Source organism: Eptatretus burgeri, chromosome 3 (assembly GCF_056783735.1).
Source record: "Eptatretus burgeri isolate ZD-2024b chromosome 3, Ebu_testis_v1, whole genome shotgun sequence".
In the NCBI taxonomy this organism is placed as follows: Eukaryota; Metazoa; Chordata; class Myxini; order Myxiniformes; family Myxinidae; genus Eptatretus; species Eptatretus burgeri.
Genome location: NC_140963.1, coordinates 38,950,565 through 38,975,564, shown reverse-complemented (window position 1 = coordinate 38,975,564; position 25,000 = coordinate 38,950,565). Strand labels below are relative to the sequence as shown.

The window sequence follows — 25,000 nt, the reverse complement described above, 5'->3', positions numbered from 1 at the left end:
GTTCACAAAGGTCATGTCTGGTGGGTGTTTAACTCGAAAATAAAAAGGAATCAGCAAAAGTTTCACAACAATGTTTGAACTGGATTAATAAACAACAAGTCTGTCCTATGAATTTTGGCATTGCATCAATTTCCAAAACAACCTGCAAGCATCATCACGAGGAAGCAAACAAGCAACTGTGCTTTGACTCAAAAAAAGAATGGATGCTTTTCGCAATTTGTACTTGAAGGCATCAGATATGTTCCATGCATAAAGGTCCAACATGAAGTGGCACATGCCAAGGGTGGCATCGTGACCGCTGGAGCAGATGCAGGGAGAGGGCAATAACCTGTCGAGTGAATGAGAATGAACCGATAAGAAAGGCTGCTGATACCAGACTATTATGCTCCAACTCCCAACTCATTGCTGTTGATGTTTGAAAATGGTTTGGTGACTTATTTTGTTTGAAAAACACCGTTTCAACAGAAAAGGAAAAAGAAAAAAAAAGATGAAAGTTTTGATTGGACGAGTAAAATTGGCAAAGATTTTCAGTGGCAATAAGAAATCAAAACGATCAATTAAATGCCATTAGCATGCTGCCTCGGTAAGATTGCAGAAAAAAGTGCTGCATGGTCGTTGGACGACGGCACAGAGGAACAATACCCACAGAGGAACAATACCCGTTGGGTTATCTAGTCGTCACCAAGTGCGTGCTGAAAAGTAATGCCTTCAATTAGTTTTCTCCAAAACAGGTAAAGATAGTCGAATGAAGCAAAAACAGATACCAGCATCAATCTTTATTCTACCATGGTACATATTTATTTCTCAACATGATCACTACACTGTGGTCCACACATTTATTCCAACAAACAAGATGAAGTGGAGCACAAGTCAAATTGGCTAATTGTCCCATTTTTCTCTCCTTCATTCATAAATAAATCAATTTGGAGTGTAAATATGAAGCTAAATCGATGACATAAGTTAGCAAAACTGTCAGAACAATGGAGGTGTTAGTTCTTCCGACACGCAACGCAATACATCACATCACATCGCTGCCTAAGGTAGGTTCTTTCACTGTCATGAATATTAATGATCCCTTTTGTGAATATTATTTGAATTACTTTGTGGGACAATCTTTCGGCCAAATTCGGAAGGTAAATACTTTTTCAACACGTTTGTTCTCAGTAATAGAGGTACAGTACTTAAAACAAGCTACATAATCATCATCAGTACGAGCTCACAACACATTACATTTTGCCAGTGTTGACCACATTTCTTGCAGACATCATATTTCATGTGTGCATCCATATTCCCACCATTTTCCTCAGCGAAATTAACTTCAATTTAAAAGCTTCCCTGTACGACTTGCGGAACTTTACGGGAGGCATTTTGAGATGACATAACAAGGATGCATACATATGATTTGTCATCCCAACTCTCATCTCCAGCACATCACTCTTCAAAGCAGCGACATCCTGCTACCTTCTGCCATCTTGACCAACGTAGCACAGAGGCGTCTAGTGTCAATCACAAAACTTTGCACCCAGTTGTGGAAGGACCTAAATTTCTGGACTGTACTTTGTTTCATTCGAATATCTACCTGTTTTGGAGAAAAAGAATAGGAGGCATTACTTTTAATCATGCCCAAGTCGGTCCATCAAGTTGTGGCAGATTTCTGATGGCATTCATGATCAGATTTCTTCAAACATCCCGAGCCTGCACTGCTTCCTGAAGCTCTGGCATGGACAGCCTTTACCCCACCTATCCAGCACATACAAAGCCTGCCTCTTCCCTTCACAATACCCAGCATAGTTGACATCTCCAAACATTCGTGTTGGGAATAGATGTTAAACCCGTTGTCCTATCAAACATTTCACAGAATTATTCAAAACGGAAATCCTCCTGTGCATTTTCATCAAATAAATGTTGGCTGGCGACAGGCCTCACGTATTCAAGATTCCAGAATTCAACACAAATGTTTAAAGCAACCTAATAAAAACACGGGGCCTTTGGTGGATTTCATGCAAAACTTTATCAACCAATAAACGGTTGCAATGGATTTGCCAAATGAAATACAACCTTAACACACCCTAATAATTTATCTTTCCTTGTGTGTGTATATATATATATATATATATATATATATATATATATATATATATATATATATATATATATATATATATATATATATATATGTCTACAGAGAAGTGAATTCTTACAACAACAACAACAACAACAACAACAACAACAACAACAACAACAACAAAAGAAGTTTTTGTAAGATTCACTTGGCTGCACCTGGGTGGTTTTGGGGGTAGAAGAGTAGCAGCTAAAACCCAAATCCTATCCAGGTTCTTCCTGATAACTAACTTTGCCTATTCAAGTTTCTTCTGACTCCAATGCAGTATTTGGTCCGTCTTTCATTTGATCAATTATATCTTTCGTCCAAATGAAAATATTTGACAGGCAATTCAATGAGGAACAGACAGGACTACAAGAAGGAACACACACTGCGTATGTGCAGCTAAGGTGATCCCAACGAAAATTAATCCATTCCCAAATTTAACTTAAAATAAAACAAAAATAAAAAAGTTAACGTTCCAAGGCAAATGCAACAAAATTAACCAGGCTGATTTGCCACTAACCTGGCATTGGTGTCAGGGTGTGTGAAGCTGGTGGGTATCAGGCTTAAGTACTTGCGCAGCTTCATCCAAATCATTGGTGTGGGGACGCAGCCATTGTGCGCATGGATGGCATGAATACGTGCCAGCTCCTGTGTGGTTAGCCTGCATCCACAAAAAAAAGAAAAAAAGAAAAAAAAACCAGCAGTTTCACACATAGAACTAGCGTCATTGATGAAGATAAGTAAATTATTCATCACCAAGATCCTAATGTAAAGCATTACTGAAAGCATGTCGAGCATATTTTAAATAAGCTAAGCAACGAGCCCCAGTGAGTAAACCCCATCCACCTTTTTCAATGAGTAAACATTTGGAATGGGAGAGGAGTCACCATGAAAAGAGTTTATAAGTGGTCAACTCCAAGCAGAAATTTTAAAAATGAATAGATCCAAATGCAATGCAAGGTCTGACGAGACCCCCCCCAAGCAAGTGTACTCACTGAAGTGTGCAGATGTTCACTTGATGCTGTGGTAATCACAAGGGCATGAGTAGGGGACAAGATGGACAAGTGTGCAGAGGAGCACAAGGGCATAGTGGTCACATGAGAATGAAGGAGTGAAGAGGGGAGGAGGAGGGGGGGGGATGGGAAGCAGCACTACTCAGTAGCACACTCAGTGCAACTTGAGTACATATCAATCAAAACTAGAAAAAAGTGGTTCATATTTAATTTGACCACAACTTGTATTTGCATCAAGATTTTTCAAAAGCTTTTGTTCAACATTACAACAAAATGATACATTGGGTACAAATGAATAAAAACGCTTCTTGTTCCTTTAAAAAAGCATTTGAAGTCATTTTAAAAATAAATTTCAACACATATCTCCTTCAGAAATGCTACACATGTTCTATTTCTCCATCACAATCTATTTCTTTTCTTCTTCACAAAGATTTTCCAAAACTTTTTCAGCTAAGCACTCGGACGACCAACCATCCGCCGACACATACATGTCTCCCATGTTTCTCCGTGCCTTCAACAAAAGACCTTACCTCCCTTCCCATGTTTGTCAAAGTTGGGAATTTGGAATCAGAATAAGCATCTACCCTGACCAACAACCAGCAAAGGTGAATGTTGACAATGGAAAGCAACATGAGAGGGAGAGAGAGTCATCACTGTTTGGAGGACAGTACAACACACAGATGAACAAATGGTGGGAGTGGAGGGGAGATCACAGCCAAAGGTATTTCTGGGGGCAGGGAGGTGTAATCTCAATACAAGGGCAATGAGAAATTGAGTTTGTGATGTGAAGTGCAACTCTGCTGCCGGTGCTTGGTTCAAGCCTATCAAATCAGCGGAAACAATAACTGGGGAGAGACAAAGGAGTCAGGGACATCCTGTGGGAGGAAGGAGTCTGTCAAGCAGATGTCTGGTTTATCAGGAGTGGCCTGGATTGAGAGATCTGTCAAGTTAGAGTGGAGACCTTGGATGTTGAGTTCCACACAGTTGGACGGTGCGGGGGAAGGACCACGTGCGCGTGTGCGGGGTGTGGGGGAAGGATTGTCTGAGCGGGGTGCGGGGGAAGGATTGTGTGCGCGGGGTGCGGATTGTGCGAGCGGGGTGCGGGTGCGGATTGTGTGAGCGGGGTGCGGGTGCGGATTGTGTGAGCGGGGTGCGGGTGCGGATTGTGTGAGCGGGGTGCGGGTGCGGATTGTGTGAGCGGGGTGCGGGTGCGGATTGTGTGAGCGGGGAGCGGTTGCGGATTGTTTGAGCGGGGTGTGGGTGCGGATTGTGTGAGCGGGGTGCGGGGGAAGGATTGTGTGTGCGGGGTGCGGGAGAAGGATTGTGTGCGTGGGGTGCGGGGGAAGGATTGTGTGCGCGGCGTGCGGGGGAAGGATTGTGTGAGCGGGTGCGGGGGAAGGATTGTGTGTGCGGGGTGCGGGGGAAGGATTGTGTGTGCGGGGTGCGGGGGAAGGATTGTGTGTGCGGGGTGCGGGAGAAGGATTGTGTGCGTGGGGTGCGGGGGAAGGATTGTGAGCGGGGTGCGGGGGAAGGATTGTGTGTGTGCGGGGTGCGGGGGAAGGATTGTGTGTGCGGGGTGCGGGGGAAGGATTGTGTGTGCGGGGTGCGGGGGAAGGATTGTGTGTGCGGGGTGCGGGGGAAGGATTGTGTGTGTGCGGGGTGCGGGGAAGGATTGTGTGTGTGCGGGGTGCGGGGGAAGGATTGTGTGTGCGCGGGGTGAGGGGAAGGTTTGTGTGTGCGCGGGGAGCGGGGGAAGGATTGTGTGTGCGCGGGGTGCGGGGGAAGGATTTGTTCACAGGGTGCAGTGAGGGGGAAGGATTGTGTGCGTGGGGTGCAGTGAGGAGGAATGCAAAAAGGGGGGAGATGAAACTTTGAGGGGGTGGGGTCAGGGTAGATGCTTCTTTCGATTCTAAATTTCCAACTTTGACAAATGGAGAAAAAAGACATTTTGTTGAAAGCAGAGACAAACATGTAGCTTTACGTGCAGGGGGTGGTTGATAGAACTCTCTCACTCAGCATGGCATTTCAGCAAAGGACTTCTGCAACTCCATGGGACTGATGGAATCTGTGACCTTTTCGAACCTGGATTTCTCCCAATGGCAAATCCTCCCTTCTGGAATTGGTGCTTAACTTCACCACAAATGTCTCCTGATCTTCCTCTGCTCTAAATGAATCATCTAATCATGGGCTTGTGAAAGTCAAAATCATTCTGCCTATTCTCACAGAGCTGCCTCAACACTGGTGAATCTGATAGTTCATTCAAGCAAATTGGCAAGGACTGCAAGCAGCTATCTCTTCAGGACTGATCTCCCAGATCTACTGCCCCTGATGTTAACTCAGCCTAGGAATTCTTCCACAGAAACCTGCTCTCATTCATGCACAGATTCATCCCATCTCGACTTCAATTATCCAACCCTTCTTCCCACCCATGGAACACTGAATCCGATGGTGAGGCAGTTACACTGAAACAACTTGCCTTCTCTTCCTGGAAGGTACATCCGACCAAAGGCAATCTCCAGGCTTTGCACAAATCCTTCAACAAGTGTGTCCACTCAGGAGAGAGAAAACAACATCTATCCAACGTCAAACAAACTTTCAAACCTGTCTTTGCCTTTAAAGCCTGGTGGTGGTTGTTACCTCTGCCACCAAAGGTGAAGGAGGTTATGTTTTCACCCCTTCAGTCTGTTTGTGTGCAGGATAGCTCAAAAAATTGGATGGATTTGGAAGATCTTTTGTGGACAGGTTGAGTGTGTGGCAGGGAAGAATTGGTTCAATATTGGTGAAGATCTGGATCCAATAATTGTTTTTAAGTGATTCTTCATCATTGAGAGATTGGGCTAAACCGATATTTTGCACGATATCTCAAAAAGTTGTGGACGGATTCGGATGAAAAAAATAAAAAAAAAAAAAAAAAAAAAAAAAAAAAAAAAAAACTTGGTGGACAGGTTGGGTGTGTGACCACTACAAATTGATTCGATTTTGGTGAAGATCCGAATCCGAATCTGGATATGAACATTATTTGATTTTTTAAGTGATTATTCACCATTGAGAGATCAGGCCAAAAACAATATATAGCATGATATTTCAAAAATGTATTGGGACCAATATGTTCTCATGAATCAGGTATTACATGGCGGAGGTATGCGCTCTACCCAGGGCCGGATTAAGGTCTTCGTAGGCCAAGGCCCTTGATATTTAGTAGGCCAAATTCAAGTGATCAAAACGACGATTTTGAACATGAAATTTAATCGGAACAGACTGCGGTAAATGGCGGTTTGTCAGACTTTCAAATATACAAGTGTCTGTAAAATACAATTTGGCTTCGAAATTGAGAAACAAACGATACAGAAAACAAATTCAGAGGAATGTATGTATATTCAATTTCCACCCTGCTGAAACACTTTCTTTCGTGCCTTTTGGTTGGCAAACGACGCGATCACTTCGGAGAAATCGATTTGCTTCATCAGCTCGGATTCAACACAGAGCAGAGCGAGCGTGGACACATGCACCTGCCCCACGGTCGACCGAAGACAATTTTTCACGCGCTTTAGTGTGCTGAAGGAGCGTTCACCTTCGCAGCTCGTAACAAACATCGAACAATATATTCAGAGGGCAACAAAAATATTGGGGAATGTCCATCAAATTGTTGTGAATAATGTACTTGAGCATGTCCGATGCATCGATGAACTTGGAGTATTTCGAGCAAAGTTCTATTTCCTGAACTATGTCCATTTCAACGTCAGCAGGGTACGCTGAAACCAGTTTCTCTGTTCTGCGAGAGAGTGTATCATGGTCGAGGCTATTGGCCGTGGGGATGAATCCAAACAGATCCGTGATTTTCTGATAGCTCTCTTCTCCTATGGATTTCTGTCAGAAGGCGATCGAGTATGGAGAAGTACGTCTCAACTCTGAACTTCTCCCTACCAGATTTTGGGGTTTCTTCTTCCTCGTCATTTTAATCGAAGGCCTTCTTTCGCATCTTGACCCGATGATTATCATCAGCGTAAATGATGGACTCAACCATCTTTTTGGCACAGTCCTGAAATGCATCAAATCTTTCATCATTTTGAAGCGACTATGTATTCATAGATGGCATCATAATGCTGCTTAACCGCTCCGACATCTATTCCAGGTTGTTGGAGACATCTGTTTACTCGATCAATGTTGCCAAGTAGATCAGACCACACAGCGCACATGATTGCTGTTTCGGTCAGTTCCATCTTCAGCCAATGCTTTGGCTTCCAGTCTGACGGAGTGTCTTTAGGGCGCTCGGCTATCTTCATTAGCGCCTTCTTTATGTCCTTGTAGCTTGCGGAAAACGCTTCACAAGCGTCCGCGCGAGCTGACCACCTCATATCAGACTCGGACAAACATTTGAGTTTGATGGCACGTTTAGTTCATCGAGTGACTTATTTAAAATGGCCCATCTTTGGGGAGATGCTGACAAAGTTATACACAGCTTGAATAAGTCCAAAGTATTTGACAGCTTCCAAGCAACTCTCTGCGGCAGCGACTCATACCAGATTCAAACTGTGCGCAGCACATGGTACCCACTGAGCCAATGGATTGATTTTACAGACTCTTGCTTGTACGCATGAATAGACACCGGACATGTTGCTTGCATTGTCGTATGACTGCCCTCGACAATCCATGAGATCAATCCCATTGGCTTCCAGTACCTCTTGCAATTTTCCAAACAGATATTCACCATCGTGATGCTCAATGACGACGTACTGTAGAAACCTTTCGACGGCGCTACCATCTTGCATCACATATCGAAATATTACCGTCAACTGATCGATATGTGAAACGTCTGGCATCAAATCGATGGAAATGCCATAATATTTAGCATCTTATATTTCTCGCACAATGGTAGATTTCACTTTTTCGGCCAGTAGTAGGATAAACTCGTCGCATATTGTTGATGACAGGTACGATACACTTCCCTTTCCCTTGTTCCCATATACTTCAAGATGCTGGGTAAGAAATGGATCGAATTTTGAGACTAGTTCAAGACAACCAAGATAGTTTCCATTGTTAGCACAACCCAGCTGCTCAGTCGTGCCCCAGAACGGAAGCCCTCTTTCGGCGAGGAACGATATTACAGCGACAATTCGCTTCAGGACATTAGTCCAGTAAGCTTCCTCGTGGAGGTACTGCTGTTCAAATGATGTGTGAATCCCGTCTGTCACCTTCATTTCGAGCAACTTTTTGATTGCGAGAATATGGGCAGTCCCACGCTCGTGCGACGCTAGACGTGCAGAGGCATTCTTCCAATCATTGAATCCGATTCAAAAATTACTGTGATGGCTTTCGTGATCATCGCCGTCCGGACATAGGACTTTGTACACGTTGCAGTAAAGTTTACCGTTTGATGGAGAAAACAGCATCCAGTCCCTGTTCACCGTTTCCCCGTTTGTGAGTTTCCGCTGAAAGTGTTGACGCCGAAAATATCGTGTTTTATCTGGATACATTCGGGCCGTATACGAAAAATCTGCGTTCTATCTTGGCAGGGAGGATTCGGGATGAAATTATCCACGAGTTCTGCGGAAAGAGTCCATTCAGCAGGATCAGGATTGAAACTACGAGCTGCAGGACTGGCTGCAGTTGTTCCAATGCTTCTCTCGTTGCTTGATGCGACGGTATTGGTATCATCAGCCTTCAAAATGTGATGCAGTGCGAGATTACTTGACCCCTCGACATTGACATCAGAAGACTCTGCATGTGCACATTCCGTTTGCTCATCTCGACTCTAGTGAGGTGAAAAAAATTTCAAGCTGGATCCAGACAGTCTGTTTGTTTCAAGCCTGTTCTTTTTGTCGCGTTTGCAAGTACCACTTTCGTGGTGCCGAATAGATCCGTCGGCCATAGTCAAGAATAAAAAACGACAAATAAGAGCAAAATGAAGAACTGCAAGCGTCAGGATGCTCGATAACTCACAGGAAATTAAGAGGGTGCCAGTATGTTCATACTCAGCACGAACGTTACTCCACCCATCAGCCAGACGATAGCGGCGACACCTGTGATTGGCTGATTGTGATGTGATCACATGGTTCCCATGCTCGCTGTCGACAATCACTGTCTGGTAGCGTGCCAGCCGCCTTCGCTCAGTGTGTACTGCCTTTCTGCACATGTCAAGTCACATAATTAAGACTGAAAAAAAAAAAAAAGTCGGAAATTTTCGTGGGCCAAATATTTTTTGTCGGCCAAGGCCCGGGCCTCATGGGCCAAGTGGTAAATCCCTGGCTCTACAGAGTGCCCGCCTTCGTTAAATCTGTGTCTGGTGGATGCTCCACTTCCATCCCTTCCTCTTTTCAAATGGCAGCACAGCTGACTCTGCTCATGAGAAGGCTGAATGCCTCAATTCTGTGTTTGCTTCCAAATTGTGTGTCCCAGCCCCTCGCTCTCACGACTCACCCTTCAGAGTCATACCCAACTGCTCCTGGACTCTGTCTTTTGCACCTGAGAAGGTGCGGAAGGTTCTTTCAATGCCTGACTAACTGCAACTGGAGAGGACAGCATCAGCTCACGCGTTCTATAAACCTGACCTGCTGCTCTTGCACTTCCTCTCTCTGCCCTTTTCACCCTATCATTTGCCATAGGTAATCTTCCATCTGCTTGGAAGTCAGCCAACATCACTACATTACATAAAAAGGTGCATTAATGGATCCCCTAAACAACAAACCAATAAGCTTATTTCCAAATAACAGCAAGGTCATGGAATCAATCATTACATTTGATATGAAATGCTTCCTTTTCTCCAACAGCCTCATCTCATAACCAATTTCGATTCAGACAAGGTCACTCACTCTACACTGGACACATCTCATGCTTTTGATACAGTTTGGCATTGTCTTACACTCCAAACTCTCTGGCTATTACATACGTGGCCTCCTCACTTCCTTTGCTCTCGTAGCCAACATGTGGCTTTCAAAGTAATTCATTAATCTCTTCTCCTGTCAAAACTACAGTGCCTCACGGCAGTGTTCTGGGTCCAGTCGTATTCCTGATCATCAGATTATAATCTCTCATATTCTCTGGAAAATCCTCCATTTGCTGACGACTCCACCCTCTGCCATGACATCTCATCCTTCAGACAGGCAGGCTGTAGCCTCTTCCCTCTCTTCAGATCATGAAAATAAAATTTAAAAAAAATCACAAGCTGGTCAAACACTTGGAATACATCTCAAATCTAACAAATCTCACACTCTCACCATCTTTCTCCAAAAGCAGCATCTGGCAAACTCTCCCTCGCCCCCACCTACTTGCTAAACAATCCTCTTGAGGAAGTTCAGTCATTCAAATTCCTGGGTCTCACTATGAACCATGATCTTTCTTGGACAAACCAAATTTCAAAGTTGGCCTCCAAAGTCAGCCGCCAACTGGGCATCCTCTATCGTACAAAGTCCTTCCTTGGCACACGAGAACTTCTATTCACCTACAAGGCTTTCATCTGCAGCTTTATGGAGTACTGCTCTCCCTTCTGGGCTGGCTCCCTGCCTCATCTTGCTCAGCTTGATGCCATGGAAACCAAGGCCTTCAAGATTATTGGAATCTCCCATGATGAAGCCAAGTCTATGGGCCTATCACTTCTCCACTGCAGACAGGTCGGTGGTCTCCATATTCTACCACCTCCTTTCTGGTCTTGCACCCTCTGATTTTTCTGTCCTTTGCCCTCCCCTCCCCCACCCCCCCCAGGTTTTTGCAGTGCACAGATGGTCCATCATCAACCTTCTTCTGGTGAAACTCCATTTGTTCCTCTTTTTTTCCCCCCACCTGTGGAACCAACTTCCACATCCTCTTCAATCTCAATCCTCCCTCCAGGTCTTCAAGCCAGCTGTTCACCACAATCTCAAATCATCCCCGAACCAAAACCATAATCCTTTCTACCCTCGATAACCCCCTTCCCACATACTCCCCTCAGCCTAAACCCTCTTCCTTTCAAACTTGCAGTTTTTCAGTTTCCCTCTATATCCATCTTGTCCACCCTTTGCAATCTTTTCCTGCCCCCCAAATCCTCCCACACCAATTGTTTGCCCAAGTTTGCCTCTGTCTTGGTCTTCAACTCTGCTGTTGGTGTTTCGCCCTCTCTCTAAGATTCCTTTTGTGTTCATTCCACTGTTGAGTCCTGACCCGTTAAATGAAGGCTACTAGCTCTTCCACGAGCCGAGACCAAGTATACCAAAAAAAACAAAAACATTTGTCCCAAAGAAGCTTCCATTTGCCTTCAATGTGGAATTCTACAGGGCATGGTAGTGCAGGACAATTTGCATATAACCCCATTCACGAAAACAAAATAAAAATTTTAAAGCTTCTTTCCCCCAAAAAAGTGTGCTTTGAGGACACAACAGATAAAAGTCGCACCGTGACAAATCTTAACTGTAAAGGGGGAATGTGGTTGGACTTCCGCACCAATGTTCTGCAAAGTAGCCATTGTCAGCCGCACTGGGTGAGAGCAAACAATGTTACGCAGAATAAAGACACCATTTGACAAGAGACTAGACCATGTTCTTATTGCAGACAACCTCATCATGGGAGAAATGGCAGTATTGCAATGCATGATGGTTATTTCCCCTTAAAAAGACACGTGACCCGTAAAGAATAGCTCGCAATCACCTTCTAAGCAAAAAGTTGAGAGTATTGTATCTATTCAGTTGTGGAGATTCAGAGTGGTGCCATCACATGCTCACACTACAATGTTGAAGTGATTGTCGACCAAATTGTTCCACAGGTCACAAAACACATTGTTTTATAACAAAAACCACCTTGTTGACCAAATTAAGCAGACAACTGGGAACAAACCATGCCTCGGTTGGTGGTCAATAATCAGTTACAATGGCACTCACCTCTATCCTTTTGGAAGTTTACAATCACCATTCCTGATAGACGACCTCACAAACAATACAGCACAGTCATACCCCAGTTTACGTCGTTACGCTATTAATAAAACTTCTCAATATTCGTCATCTCAACTCACATTTGCATCGCTTCAAGGGGCTGTCACACCTTGACGATTTAGCCAGCGTATGCCGACGTATAAAAAAAATTGTCTAAAATGCTGGAACACGTCAAATACGTTATGGGTAAGTTTTGTATACGTTAAGAGCACGCTGAAGCATGCTGGCATACGTCGTATTACGCCGAGCTAGTCGACAAATTTTAACATGCTCAATTTTTCGACGTATGCCAGCGTATGACTCACACGTTCCGCATATGCTGGCCATAAGTTGTAGGCACGTTACGTGATCGTTGACACACGTTACTTGTAAGTTACACATAAGTCAAAACACGTCGAGGTAATGTTTAGCGTACCCGAAACTTATTTCTAACCTATGAGTAACGTGCTTTGAACCTATGTGTAAAGTATCTCCAACGCACCGACGTATTTGACGTCTTCCGGACGACCACAGAACTTAGTGAACGTGTTTCTAACTTACAGCTACCGTATAATGGCGTATTGGCAGCGTTTAGGGGAATTGGTATATGAAAATGGGCTTCACAGGAGGAACCAGTCAGTGTTCTAGACTCCATGTTGTTACTTACGAAATCTAAAGATTTCGTAAGTATATTGATGACTTCCGTCGTGTGTGTGTGTGTGTGTGCGTGCGTGCGTGCGTGCGTGCGTGCGTGCGTGCGTGCGTGCGTGCGTGCGTGCAGGCACAATAACTCGAGAACAGAAGAAGCTACAAATGTCAAATTACACCACGTGATTCAGGAGGGTGATTGCTTGCGCCGATTAGATTTTGGTCAAAATCAGTCAAAGATCAAGGTCACAGTGAGGTCAAACATAATTCCATAAATTCATGAGGAGAAATGGAGTATTTTTGCTTCGGTCGACGTTACGAGTTCGTTTTAAGTTCGATTTAAATTTTGTCTTGGGTTTTTGCAATTGCTTTGGACGCTTAAAACTCGGTTGTCGAAATTCTGGTAAAAATCGGATGTTTTGGAGACGTTTTAAAATTGTACAAAAAATATTTCACTCGCCGCGTCACGGCGCGTCACGTGGTGCAATGCGCTCGAGCAGAGGAGTTGTTGATCATGTAAAGGTTTTCCGTGTGCACACTGACGGTGTTTTCGATAAATATGGTGTTTAAAAGTCATTTTTTATCCCAATAAAGGTTATCGTCGCATGCCATGCCGTCTCGCATGTAAAGATTGTTGGTGGATGGCCGAATATTACGGTTTTGTGACTTTGATAAAATAATATTAAATAATTGCGTGGAGAAAGATTTTTGCTTCGGTCGATGTCACGATTTTTGATGGTTTGGTACAGAATCATCGTAGAAACTTCTGGTTTGCGTTGCTACCTTCTCTCGAGACAGCTTTTGTTAGACAAGGTCAGAGGTCAAGTTGACTTTCGTAAGTACCAGTCTATGACTGCTTTTGTTTTTGTTTTTTTCTTCGGCATGACAGTGATGTTGACACTTCGATTTCTAGTGTGGTTATGATTTAAATCATTAAGCCGCAGTGATTTAAATCGTTGAGCGGCAGCCTATGAATAGCCTACGCCACGTGATCGTCGACGATACACTGCCGCACGCCATGCATACGTTAGACTACCGTTGGGCATAAGTTGTGAACACCGACAACACGCTAAGCATTCATTGGTATAAGTTATCTATAAGTTATCGAAACGTTCTGTGTACGTTACTAATACGTTATGCATTTGTCCAATTCATTATGAATCTGCAAAAAACTTTAAAAAAAAAAACATCAATAGTTCAGTGTAGAAAAACATTAAAAAAAATAAAAAGCCAAAGAAAACTTCGAAGAATGCTGCCAAGAAGTCTCCTGGCCATGGCTGTGGACTCTGACACAAGGAGGATCCATCATCACCCACACCCTCCCCATCACACTCACCTACTACTGACATGGACCTCCTTCTACTACGAATGACACGCTCACCTACTACTACTGATACTACTGACATGGACATGTACTCACCATGGAGTCTGAAACACTGATGGGTTCCTCCTGTGAAGCCCATTTTTATATACCAATTCCCCTAAACGCTGCCAATACGCCATTATACGGTAGCTGTAAGTTAGAAACACGTTCAGTAAGTTCTGTGGTCGTCCGGAAGACGTCAATCAAATACATCAACATAAGTCAATGTGCGTTGGAGATACGTTACACATAGGTTCAAAGCACGTGACTCGTAGGTTAGAAATAAGTTTCGGGTACGCTAAACATTACCACGACGCGTTTTGACTTATGAGTAACTTACAAGTAACATGTGTCGACGTGTCAACGATCACATAACGTGCCTACAACTTATGGCCAGCGTATGCGGAACGTGCGAGTCATACGTCGAAAAATTGAGCATGCTTAAAATTTGTCGACGTGCTCGGCATACTACGATGTATGTCAGCGTGCTTCAGCGTATACAAAACTTACCCATAATATATTCGATGTGTGCCAGCGTATTTGGAAAATTTTTCATCCGTCAGCATACGCTGGCTAAAACGTCAAGGTGTGACAGGGTATGATGGTGATATTGACACTACGATGTCTAGTGCGGTTTATGGGACATTATCCCAAAAGCGGGTCAGGTAACGGTAAAGACTGTCCGAGAATTTTTATCAAGCATATATTGCCCATTCAGTGCAGAGGCCTTATGGTGATCCTGCATTGCTGACATCATTTGAACATTTTTCTAGGCCTTATAAGGGGTTCAAGCACTATTTCGAGAATATCAAAGAAAGTTGATTTTTGAGTTTGTTCTTTACCGTTAACTGACCCGCTTTTGTGAAAATGTCCCTTATGATTTGACTCGTCGAGCGGCAGCCTTTTAATAGGCTACGCCACGTGATCGTCGGCGATACGCTGCCGCACGTTATGCATACGTTAGACTATCGTTGAGCATACGTTGTGAACGCCGACAACATGCTAAGCATTCGTTGGTATAAGTTATCTATGTCATCGAAACGTTCTATGTATGTTACTAATACGTTATGCATACGTCCAACTCGTTATGAATACGCCAAAAACTTTAAAAAAAATAAAATAAAATAAAATCAATAGTTGAGCGTACGCCAGCGTTTTTACATACATTTTGATACGTTGCCATACGCTGGCTAAAATGTCAAGGTGTGACAGCCCCTTCAAAGGCCAAATGTTTTATTCTCGAGCATTTTCAGAACGTACAAGACTGATAAAGATGCCAGAATACATCGCTAAAGTACAAACTTGGGAGATCGCAAAAAAAAAATCACCGAAAGTATGACGTATCCACTGTAGTGGCATACAACAAAAGTATATGTACTTCTCTTGGCACATAAAGGAATGTACTGGACTGTAGATTGGCCAAGAGGCATTATAAAAGTGTTTTTTCATCAAATGTATGCTGGTGAATGTGCCATTAATGTTGCCAGGTTATTAAGTTTACCTCCGATTGATAAATATGCCGACCTTTTATTGAAGGAGGAAGACGACTTCAAACGCTTCCGGAAGAGGATTATTTTTAATTACGCCTGGTAATTTTTATATTTATACGTCTTTGTACTTGAATATAACGGTCATTAATCAAAAAGGGTAATATCATAGGTAAAAAGTGAAATACGAAATGTGAAGTGGTGACATTAAGAACGCATTCCTCACAGATTCCATCAATTATTGAGAAAAACTGCTACGATTTTCGTCGCACTTTTCAGGAATGTATCCACGACAAACCGGGGTCTGATGGTATTCACGTCAGAAAGGATATTGCAACGAAACCCTTCATTCAGCCAAAATCAAATGCTCAACTACTTTGGTGTTTGCAGCATTGGAAGAGGCGTCCAGTCTTGGAGCATGCGGTTCATTCTGTACGTACCCTCATTGAGCATGCGGTTCATTACAGAACAATTCTTTAAAAAAAAAAAAAATTCACAAACCAAATATGGACCTCTCAAACAGACAAGTACGATAATGCACAGAAATTTAATTTGCCGTCCCCCCACCCCCCAAATGTATCACTCCACCCCTCCCCATCTTGATTTCCAGTCAACACTACAAACACAAATTGACTGAAAAATCTGAATAGATTACTCGACATTTCAAAAACATAAGGCGAGCTCAAATTTGAACTACCCTCGTAACATCAAAGTGGATAAAAGCAAAATGCTAAACAGTTAGCAAAACTTCAACAATGGTATTTATCAGCATGCTGTAATGGCCGTTTCCATTTTATAATGCAACGCATCACAATGCGATAAAGGAATTAATATGCAGCACCAAATAAGAAACAAGGATCTTCCAATATAACCAACACTTGCCTGGCCACAACAATACACATTACTTAAACATTGTGGTCTTGCACAAACATATATATATATATATATATATATATATATATATATATATATATATATATATATATATATATATATATATATATATACATACATACATACATACATACATACATACATAGACATAGCACAAAAACATAATTATTGGGACATGAAAAAGAAAGCCTTATGTAGCTCACACTAATGGCGTTTGAATGCTAACTGATTAAAAGATTTAAGCAAGAAAGAAAAAAATGCAAACAAAGGCACAAAAATTAATCAAAGATACAAGGGAAACTATGATTCAATTATTTTTTCCAAGCAGGTTTCACACAAAACTCACCTGCAAATGTGCGGTTGTCGCACCAGGTGCGTGTCCAGCACGCCCCCAGGCACAAACTCGTAACAGAGTCCGTTCATAAATGTGGTGTAAAGACGTGGCGCGCAACCGTGCGCCTGTAGCAACTGAAAACTCCACAGCTCCGCATCTCGGTCCACAAACAGCTCGGTCTTGTTGCCGTAGATACGGATGAGGACGACATCACAAGGGTCGTTTTCCACCGAGCAACCGACGAGCTTGTTCGTGATACCATCCGTAAACATCTTGAACAAAGGGTGAGAGAATAAGTAAATAATTTCATCATTTTTCTTGATGCACCTCCACCTGTCAGTGTTACACCTGTTACTAGTTGTGGTCAAGACAGAAAAAATATAAACAAATAAATAAGAGTAAGACAGCTTTAACCAAGACTACACAATTCAAAGCCAAGTAGTCAACCTTTGAACTATTCTGCGAGTCACACCAACCTTGATAAGGCAATGACGTATGACAGGTACAACAGTCTTCTTCCTTGATTATTTTTTCTTTCCTTTCAATCGAAAAATTTTGCTTTAATCGAATAACTTCCAAATATGAGACTTGAGCAACACTGCTGGGTCATGCAAGAAGGCTGAAAGCAAGCTCGTCAGCCAGCCTCCCCCTCCCCCAGCATTTTTACGATTCAAATCCCTCTTAATTTACCCTGCCCACGATATCTGTCGTGGGTACGAGCTGGCAAGGACATTTATATTCACAGACTGCTACGTAAGCTGTGCCCACATTTGTAGAGTGCTGCATGAAGAGGGACACGGGACTCATTTCCCAATCACACGGATAAAAGCATGAGCATGAGGAAAAACGAGAAGGGAACAGCTATAACCTTGGGTAAAGCAGGGTGAGGTGCGAAGAGGACGTTTCCAAATGCACCCGCACACATGGCCGACGACTCGAGACACTTGTGGGAAGGTTGTGTGGAGTCTCTCTCTCCTCTACCTGCTCCCTTCCTGGACTACTCCCTACTCCCTTCCTGGACTTACTAGTGGAGTCACTCGGTGTCATTCCTTCCCTTCATGTTAACTAGATACCATCATTATTTATTGATAATCTTGCTCTCCCTATATTTTTCCTTGCAAGTTTAATGCAAGGATTGAGCCGCTCGGATAAGATAAGATAAGATTTTGAATTTGATGTTTTAATGTCAAGTCATTCATGAGAGTCAGATTTGTACGAAGGGTGAGATGGGGACCGATTAAAATTTATTACGTACACTTCCCTTAAAATAACCAGACTCGGTGGTGTAATGGTTAAAGCGTCTGTTCTGGGTCGGGAAGGTCAGTGGAATAAACCGACGGAGTCATACCAATGACTATTATATAAAATATATATATATATATATATATATATATATATATATATATACATATACATATACATGTGCTGCTTCGTTATTTGATGCTCAGCATTTTGAAAGGAAGGAACAGGGACAAAACACTGTGAAGGCAATGGCAAACCACCCAGTAAAACGCTTGCCAAGAAACTGTTTCGGCAGCACCAGTACTGTCAATCGAGTGTGGTACAGGTTTGTCATTAAAATAATGTCTAAATTAACATTGTGGGAAATCTTTATTCCAGCCATTGCAGTCATTTAAAACAAATGGAGAATACATGGGAAGCTTTCCAATGGTGTAATACATATTGGCCTCAACCACTCAGGGCATGTTCAGGATGCAGGCTCAGCTAGTTGGGCCAAGCGAACTGTGCACGTGACAATAGCAAAGCCAAATTTTGGCTCGACTTGAAACAAAAGTTGACTCATGTTGTCAAATATACTATAACACACACACACACACACACACACACACACACACACACACACACACACACACACACACACACACACACACACACACACACACACACACCCACACGATGCTTCAACAAGCATTTGCCTCATCTGCCAATTTTGAATAAGCTTCTCAACAAATAAGAAATAAACTGCCAAGAGTACATTAATGGACTTAGATTAGATTTAAAGGGCAAATGTATAAACTTGCATTCATTTAACCATATACCCCCTTGCATGATAACTTAAGTTAGATGTGCAAGAAAGCCTGTTGGTAGAAACCACAGGAAAGCCACAGCCACTTGTTGTTGTGGCTGATTTGGTAGGAAATCATGCCATACAGTGATTGTCCCAGGAATGGTAAAGTCACACCACCCCCCCCCACCACACCCCATCCCAGAGCCAAAATGAACCTTTTCAGAATGAAACCGAACGGAAGTTGTTATAATGGAGAATAGGACTCATAAAATACAGTCTGCATCAGTTATATCCCTCCAAATGTGTTTGGACAACCATTACAGTTCAAAGGTAACCTGAAGAGTAAAGGACCACTCCAATGCTATGGAAACCCTCTATCTTTGCAGATAACACATGTTGCACAGTATCCCCATCTCACTAGCAGACAGCAGTTGCATCGCTCATCTGATCTCAAAGTAGTTAGATGCAAACCTCACAAATGGAACAAACCTTTTAATCATAGGAAATCTTGATCTCAGCCCATCATTCTGAAGAATGATCAAACAAACCCATAGTTTATCTATTTACAAGGTCAGCCACTTGAACTTCAAAGGCCTCACCAACAATTACAAACTCTCATGAGTGGACAGTATTACAAAGATGGGTGCAAAAAGCTAATCACAGACTTTCACCAAGTAACTCCTTGAAAGATCTGAACGACTCAGGTTACAAGGTCTTTGCCAGCAACTCAACAGAGTACTGCTCTCTGTGAAGGGCTGATGCCCCAGCATCACATCCCTATCTCTCTCTTAACTCAAACTTTCAACTGTATTGGCGGCATCTCTCACAATGAGGTCAAAGCACAATGGCTGACGCTGACACCACAAGCAGGTCATGACCTCTATTTTTGTTTAACCCCCTTTTTCCTTTGGTGTCACAATCTCCAATTCAACTCTCCCCAGCTCTTCTGGGACATGTTTTTTCAGTAACCCCCTCCTGATTAAACAAAAATATTTCGACTGACTGGACAAATGTACTACATAGCTCTTCTTTTCCCAACTATGTGGAACCATCTTCCTCGTTCCAAGGGCTGTTCAATCTCACTCTTCCCTCCAAGGCCTCAGGCAGACAGTACACTACACCACCTGTCATCATACACTCCTACCTTCATTCCTTCTGCTCATCAACCCCACCCAACCGAACACTCTTACTTGCAGGTTGCTACCATTTCTTCCCCGCCATTTCCTGTTTGTTCATTCCCTTGCTTGTGATTACTGTGGACCCACTGCCAGGTTGTTACCTTTTCACCCTTTCAAAAAAAAAAAAATTATAAATTTTTTTTAAAAAAATACTGCTCCAATAAACTGTCAATTCTCAGGGGTTCCCCCCCCCCCCTTCTACTGGAAAAGCAGTTCACATTTGACAAAGTAAATGTGCCAGCACACCCACACCAAGAAGCTCTGGAAGAAAATTACAACCCAATCAAATAATTTACAAGTCACAAGTACTTTGAAGTACCGCAACAAGCCGTGGTGGGAAACGTATTCCATACAGATGATTGGCAAATCAAAAGTGAGTACAACGACGATAAAGTTCAGTTGTCCATTGCTTGAATGCAGAACACCAAGAGGCATTCAAAGAAGCTAGTTCAGAAGTGAGAAGAAAAAAAACAAAAACATGTTTTTCTCCAACTGCAGATTAAAAAACATTGATTACAATTCATAATGAAATGAAATAAAATGTTAAAGAACCACTGACACGATCATCCCGATTTGGGTTCAATGCTTGGGATCCCAAATGTCAACGATGCCCATTCAACAAGAAATGGTACGTCTTAACACACATTTCAGCTATTCGAATATCCCACAGGTCAAAGGTTCTAGCCATCAGCTAAGCGTGCACTAAGCAAGAATCCGGAAATGACGCAGATAGCCGGCGGCTGTTTCTCAAGTTGAACATTACAATATCAAGTCATTCTTCCACAAGGATCAACTGCATGCTTTCACAAAATTGGGAAGGCACGTTTGAACAGAATCCACTTGCACAATAACTGCACTGAAAGATTCCAAAGGACACAATACAATGCAATGCAAGGCAGAAATGGTTAGAATTTGTTCACTTAATGAGGAGGACTGGACTTGTGCCACTTGATAGTGTATTCTGCTCTGATCAGTTTGGCTCCAATTGTTTCAAGAGCAATTTATACTTTATGGCTACCAAGGGTTTTGAAGTATGGTCCCATTCCAAATTTAAAACGAGAAGGACACTCGGTAGAGCGCATACCTCCACCCTGTAATGCCTGATCCATGAGAACACATCGGGCCCAATGAATACCTTTTTGAAATATGCTATACATCGTTTTTGGCCTAATCTCTCAAAGGTGAAGAAACACTTAAAGAATTATCAGATCCGGATCTTGATTAGGATCTTCACCAAAATCGAATCAATTCGCCATGGTCACTCCCCAAACCTGTCGACCAAGTTTTAAGCAATATCGTGCTATATATCGGTTTTGCCCTATATCTCAAAGACAGACAAACAGACAAAGTAGTGCAAACATAACCTCCTTCACCTTTGGTGGTGGAGGTAATGATCACTTTGGCAAACATTGAGGAGTACACAACACCTACCACTAAAGAAAGGATGTGAAACTGAAGCAAAAAATAAAAATAAAAGAGAAAGAGGAAACAAGCACAGGCACATATTGGTTCACGAATCAGTAAGCAACCACTATATACGTTATGGGTGTGTGTCTGTGCGTCCCGAGCATAGCTCTGGAGGTTTTGATCCGATCTTGATAAAATTAGGGTGCGAGGATTGTATCATGATCTAGTTGTGTTTTCCGGAGAATGGGCATGCTGTGCCCATTATGGGTGGAGCCATGCCCAAAAAAACATGCGTTTTTAGGGGGTAGCCGGTTTCAAGTTACATCTTCTCCGAGGGGGTTTGTCGAATCTGGCAGGGGTTTCGGTATTTGGTTAGCCCAATGGCACCTGCATAGGCCCACGGAGCTCGATTTTTCATTTTCATCCCAAGGTCAAGGTCACAAGGTCACGAACTTAGAAAATGTCAAAAAAAAAAAAAATCAATAAATTGGGCATCGAGCTTCGAGAGTTTTCAACTGTTTCGAATGAAAGTTGGTATGCAAGTAGTGCTCTTAGAGTACTTCAACTTTCATCATTTACGTTTTTCCCGATTCCCGCCAGTTTGCCCGTGGTGACCCCTCGACGGTCAAAAAAAAAAAAGGCGAACCATGTACATTGCTCGTGAACCATCGCAGTCTCCAGACTTGTTGTTTTGATTTATATTGATCAAAATATTAGATCACAGAGTTTTTTTATTTATTTAATGAAGACTTTTATTTGCATCTAAATTAAAAATTGAGCAATATGGAGAAGCCAATGTGGTACGAGAACTTGCATATTCTGATTCAGTAGCACAGAGGACGTGACTATAGGCTAGTCAAACACTATTGTGAGAAAGATTGAGCACAATATGTCTGCTCATCTTCTTGAATCAAAATAAGACAAGGTGATTAGTTTCTAACCCTTTCTTCCTTCGACGTCCTCACATCAATTAAACTCCATCATATTGGTGTACGAATTCAAAGACGAACGTGCTCAGTCAAAACCAAAATACGACACCTTTCCATTTAAGGTGGCAAATTCCACTTTACATTTTAGAAGCGAGAACCATTTCAGAGGAACGAGTGGAGTTAAAAAGGACTCTGAGAAAAGGAAAATAAAGACATTTTGATTTCAAAAAAATACAGACACGACATCCAGTCAGGCAAGTCAGAATATTATTCTTGGCCTGCAGTCTGCTGGAAAGCTGTGCAAACCCAAACATGCACAAACCACAATCTGGTTGCCTTTTCCACCACTTTGTCCCATCTTGTTCATTTTCCCAAGTCAAAACTAATTATTCACAACTACATGCAGCTATAGGTTGTTCCAACTATTGCTATCCACACTCACAGGTGGCATTCTGAGAGATTGCCCATATATACAATTATGTCAACATGAACGACTGCTTTTTGGTCAACAAAGTACAGTAAGAACAGAGTGCAGATCAGGTTTAAACCCTATACCCAGATTACTTTTGGAATTATTCTCAGCAACCTCTGTCACAATAACAATAAAAGCATGCCCTCATGTTAGCAAATAAATTGGGGGAACAGTCACATTCCACGTCATTGACCCTTATTAAAGGCACTGCCACCTCACTAGCCACAACAACCAAATCTCCTCCCCTCATCCGTCTTCAGCATAAGTAGTTTCACAAAGGTTGCAATTAGATTTCACAACTAATAAATTAATTGAAAAACTCCACACGCACTTTTGAAAGCCAACCCAATTTTACATAGTTCCGTGGAAGCGAAGCTACTTGCTACTGCATCAGCTATACAGTAAAACTCTAAACATATTCAGTTGCAGCCAATTTAACTCTGCTTATTCTGCAATCAGAACTCCCAGGATGAAGCTCATATACTTTGGTTAAACATTAGTTTCCAAGGCAATATGATGCAAAGAAATACAGATGAGCGTTGCACAAACTGTCATTTGATCAACTAAATATTTGCTAAAGCAGCAGGAGATACAAAATAATGTTCAGAAAACTAATGGCAGGTACGTACTTCAAAAGTCAAAAACGCAAATCAAAGGACCATTGCACATTGTAAGTAGTCCGAGAGTGAATAAATTAAATTCACACAAGTCTGGAGACTGCGATGGTTAACGAGCAATGTACACGGTTCGCCTTTTGTATTTTTTGACCTTTGAGGGGACGCCACGGGAAAACTGGCGAGAATCGGGAAAAACGTAAATGATGAAAGTTGTAGTACTCGAAGAGCACGACTTGCATACCAACTTTCATTCGAAGCAGTTGAAAACCCGAGGACCTCGATGCCCAATTTATTGATTTTTTGGGCATTTTCTAAGTTCGTGACCTTGTGACAAAAATGAAACTTCGAGCTCCATGGAGCTATGCAGGTGCCATTGGGCTAACCAAATACCGAATACCCCTGCCAGATTCAACAAACACCCTCGGAGAAGATGTAACTTGAAATCGGCTACCCCCTAAACACATGCTTTTGGGCGTGGCTCCGCCCATAATGGGCGCAGCACGCCCATTCTCAGGAAAACACAACTAGATCATGATACAAACCTCCCACCCAAATTTTATCAGGATCGGATCAAAACCCACAGAGCTATGCTCGGGAGAGACAGACAGAGACACACACCCATAACGAATATAGTGGTCACTTACCAACTCGTGAACCAACATTTTGTCATACATGTACAGACCCAAAACATTTATTCTGTGGAAACAATGTGGCATACTGGGAATATCTGTGAAAAGGGGGGGGGGGGAACAAAAGTGAGTACACCCTCTGTACTTTCTGACATTGAAGCGTTATTGTTTTCAGTATTTTGTCTGTCCATCGTTTTTGAGCACAGCAGCTATTCTACTCGGTATGGAGTTGGCCAGTGTTCCACATGTCTTTGCTGGGATCCTGTTCCACTCCTCTGCAATGACTTCTCGAAGTTGCATGATGTTGGACACCTTTCATCCCTCAACCTTACATTTCAGGATGCCCCACAGGTATTCTATTGGGTTTAGATCAGGTGACATGCTTGGCCACTCCAACACATTGACCTTCGACTTCTTCAGAGAGGCAGTTGTCTGCTTGGAACGATGCTTCGGATCGTTATCATGTTGAAATACAGCTCCTCTACCAAGTTTTCACAGGGAGGGTAACATCATCTCCTTCAGGATTTCACAGTACATCGTAGAATCCATGTTTCCCTTGATGAACTTGAGCTCTCCAGTACCGGCAGCACTCATGCATCCCCAAACCATGACACCAGCACCACCATGCTTGGCAGTAGGGATAATGCACTTGTCTTGGTACTGTTCCCCAGGTCGCCACCAGACATGCTGCACTCCATCAGATCCAAACAAATTGATCTTAGTTTCATCAGACCATAGGACATGTTGCCAGTAGTCCAGGGGCTTGGATTGTCGTGCTTCAGGTTTGCACACAAACAGACTGGCCAGAAGCTGTAGAAATCTCTTCAGCAATCTTGGCGGCACTTTGTCGTCTGTCTTGGAGGACTAGATTCTGAACTTGGAGAACAGTACGTGCAGTCATCTTTGCTGGTTTGCCCTGGCGAGCGCAACTCATTGTTGTACGCTTCTTGGAGAACCTCTGGATGACCTTGGCCACGGTGTTGGGGCTTACTTTCAAAGAAGCACCGATCTTCTTGG

General features: G+C 42.8%; 1 protein-coding gene across 6 annotated transcripts in view; it reads right to left on the bottom strand.

Moving 5' to 3' along the window:
• LOC147029729 (ethanolamine kinase 1-like) overlaps positions 1 to 25,000 on the bottom strand; it is a 103,458-nt gene that overhangs the window by 50,211 nt on the left and 28,247 nt on the right. For 3 of the 6 annotated variants that reach the window (XM_085873001.1, XM_085873000.1, XM_085873002.1), the window contains exons 2-4: positions 16,735 to 16,994; positions 2,628 to 2,768; positions 224 to 328 (exon numbers count right to left, since the gene is read on the bottom strand). In XM_085873001.1, coding sequence (XP_085729127.1) covers positions 224 to 328; positions 2,628 to 2,768; positions 16,735 to 16,994 — 506 coding nt within the window. Of the gene's footprint in view, positions 1 to 223; positions 329 to 2,627; positions 2,769 to 3,102; positions 3,129 to 11,500; positions 12,136 to 16,734; positions 16,995 to 17,198; positions 17,388 to 25,000 lie in introns of those variants that run through there. The other 3 variants (XM_085873004.1, XM_085873005.1, XM_085873003.1) reach the window with 3 other exon arrangements.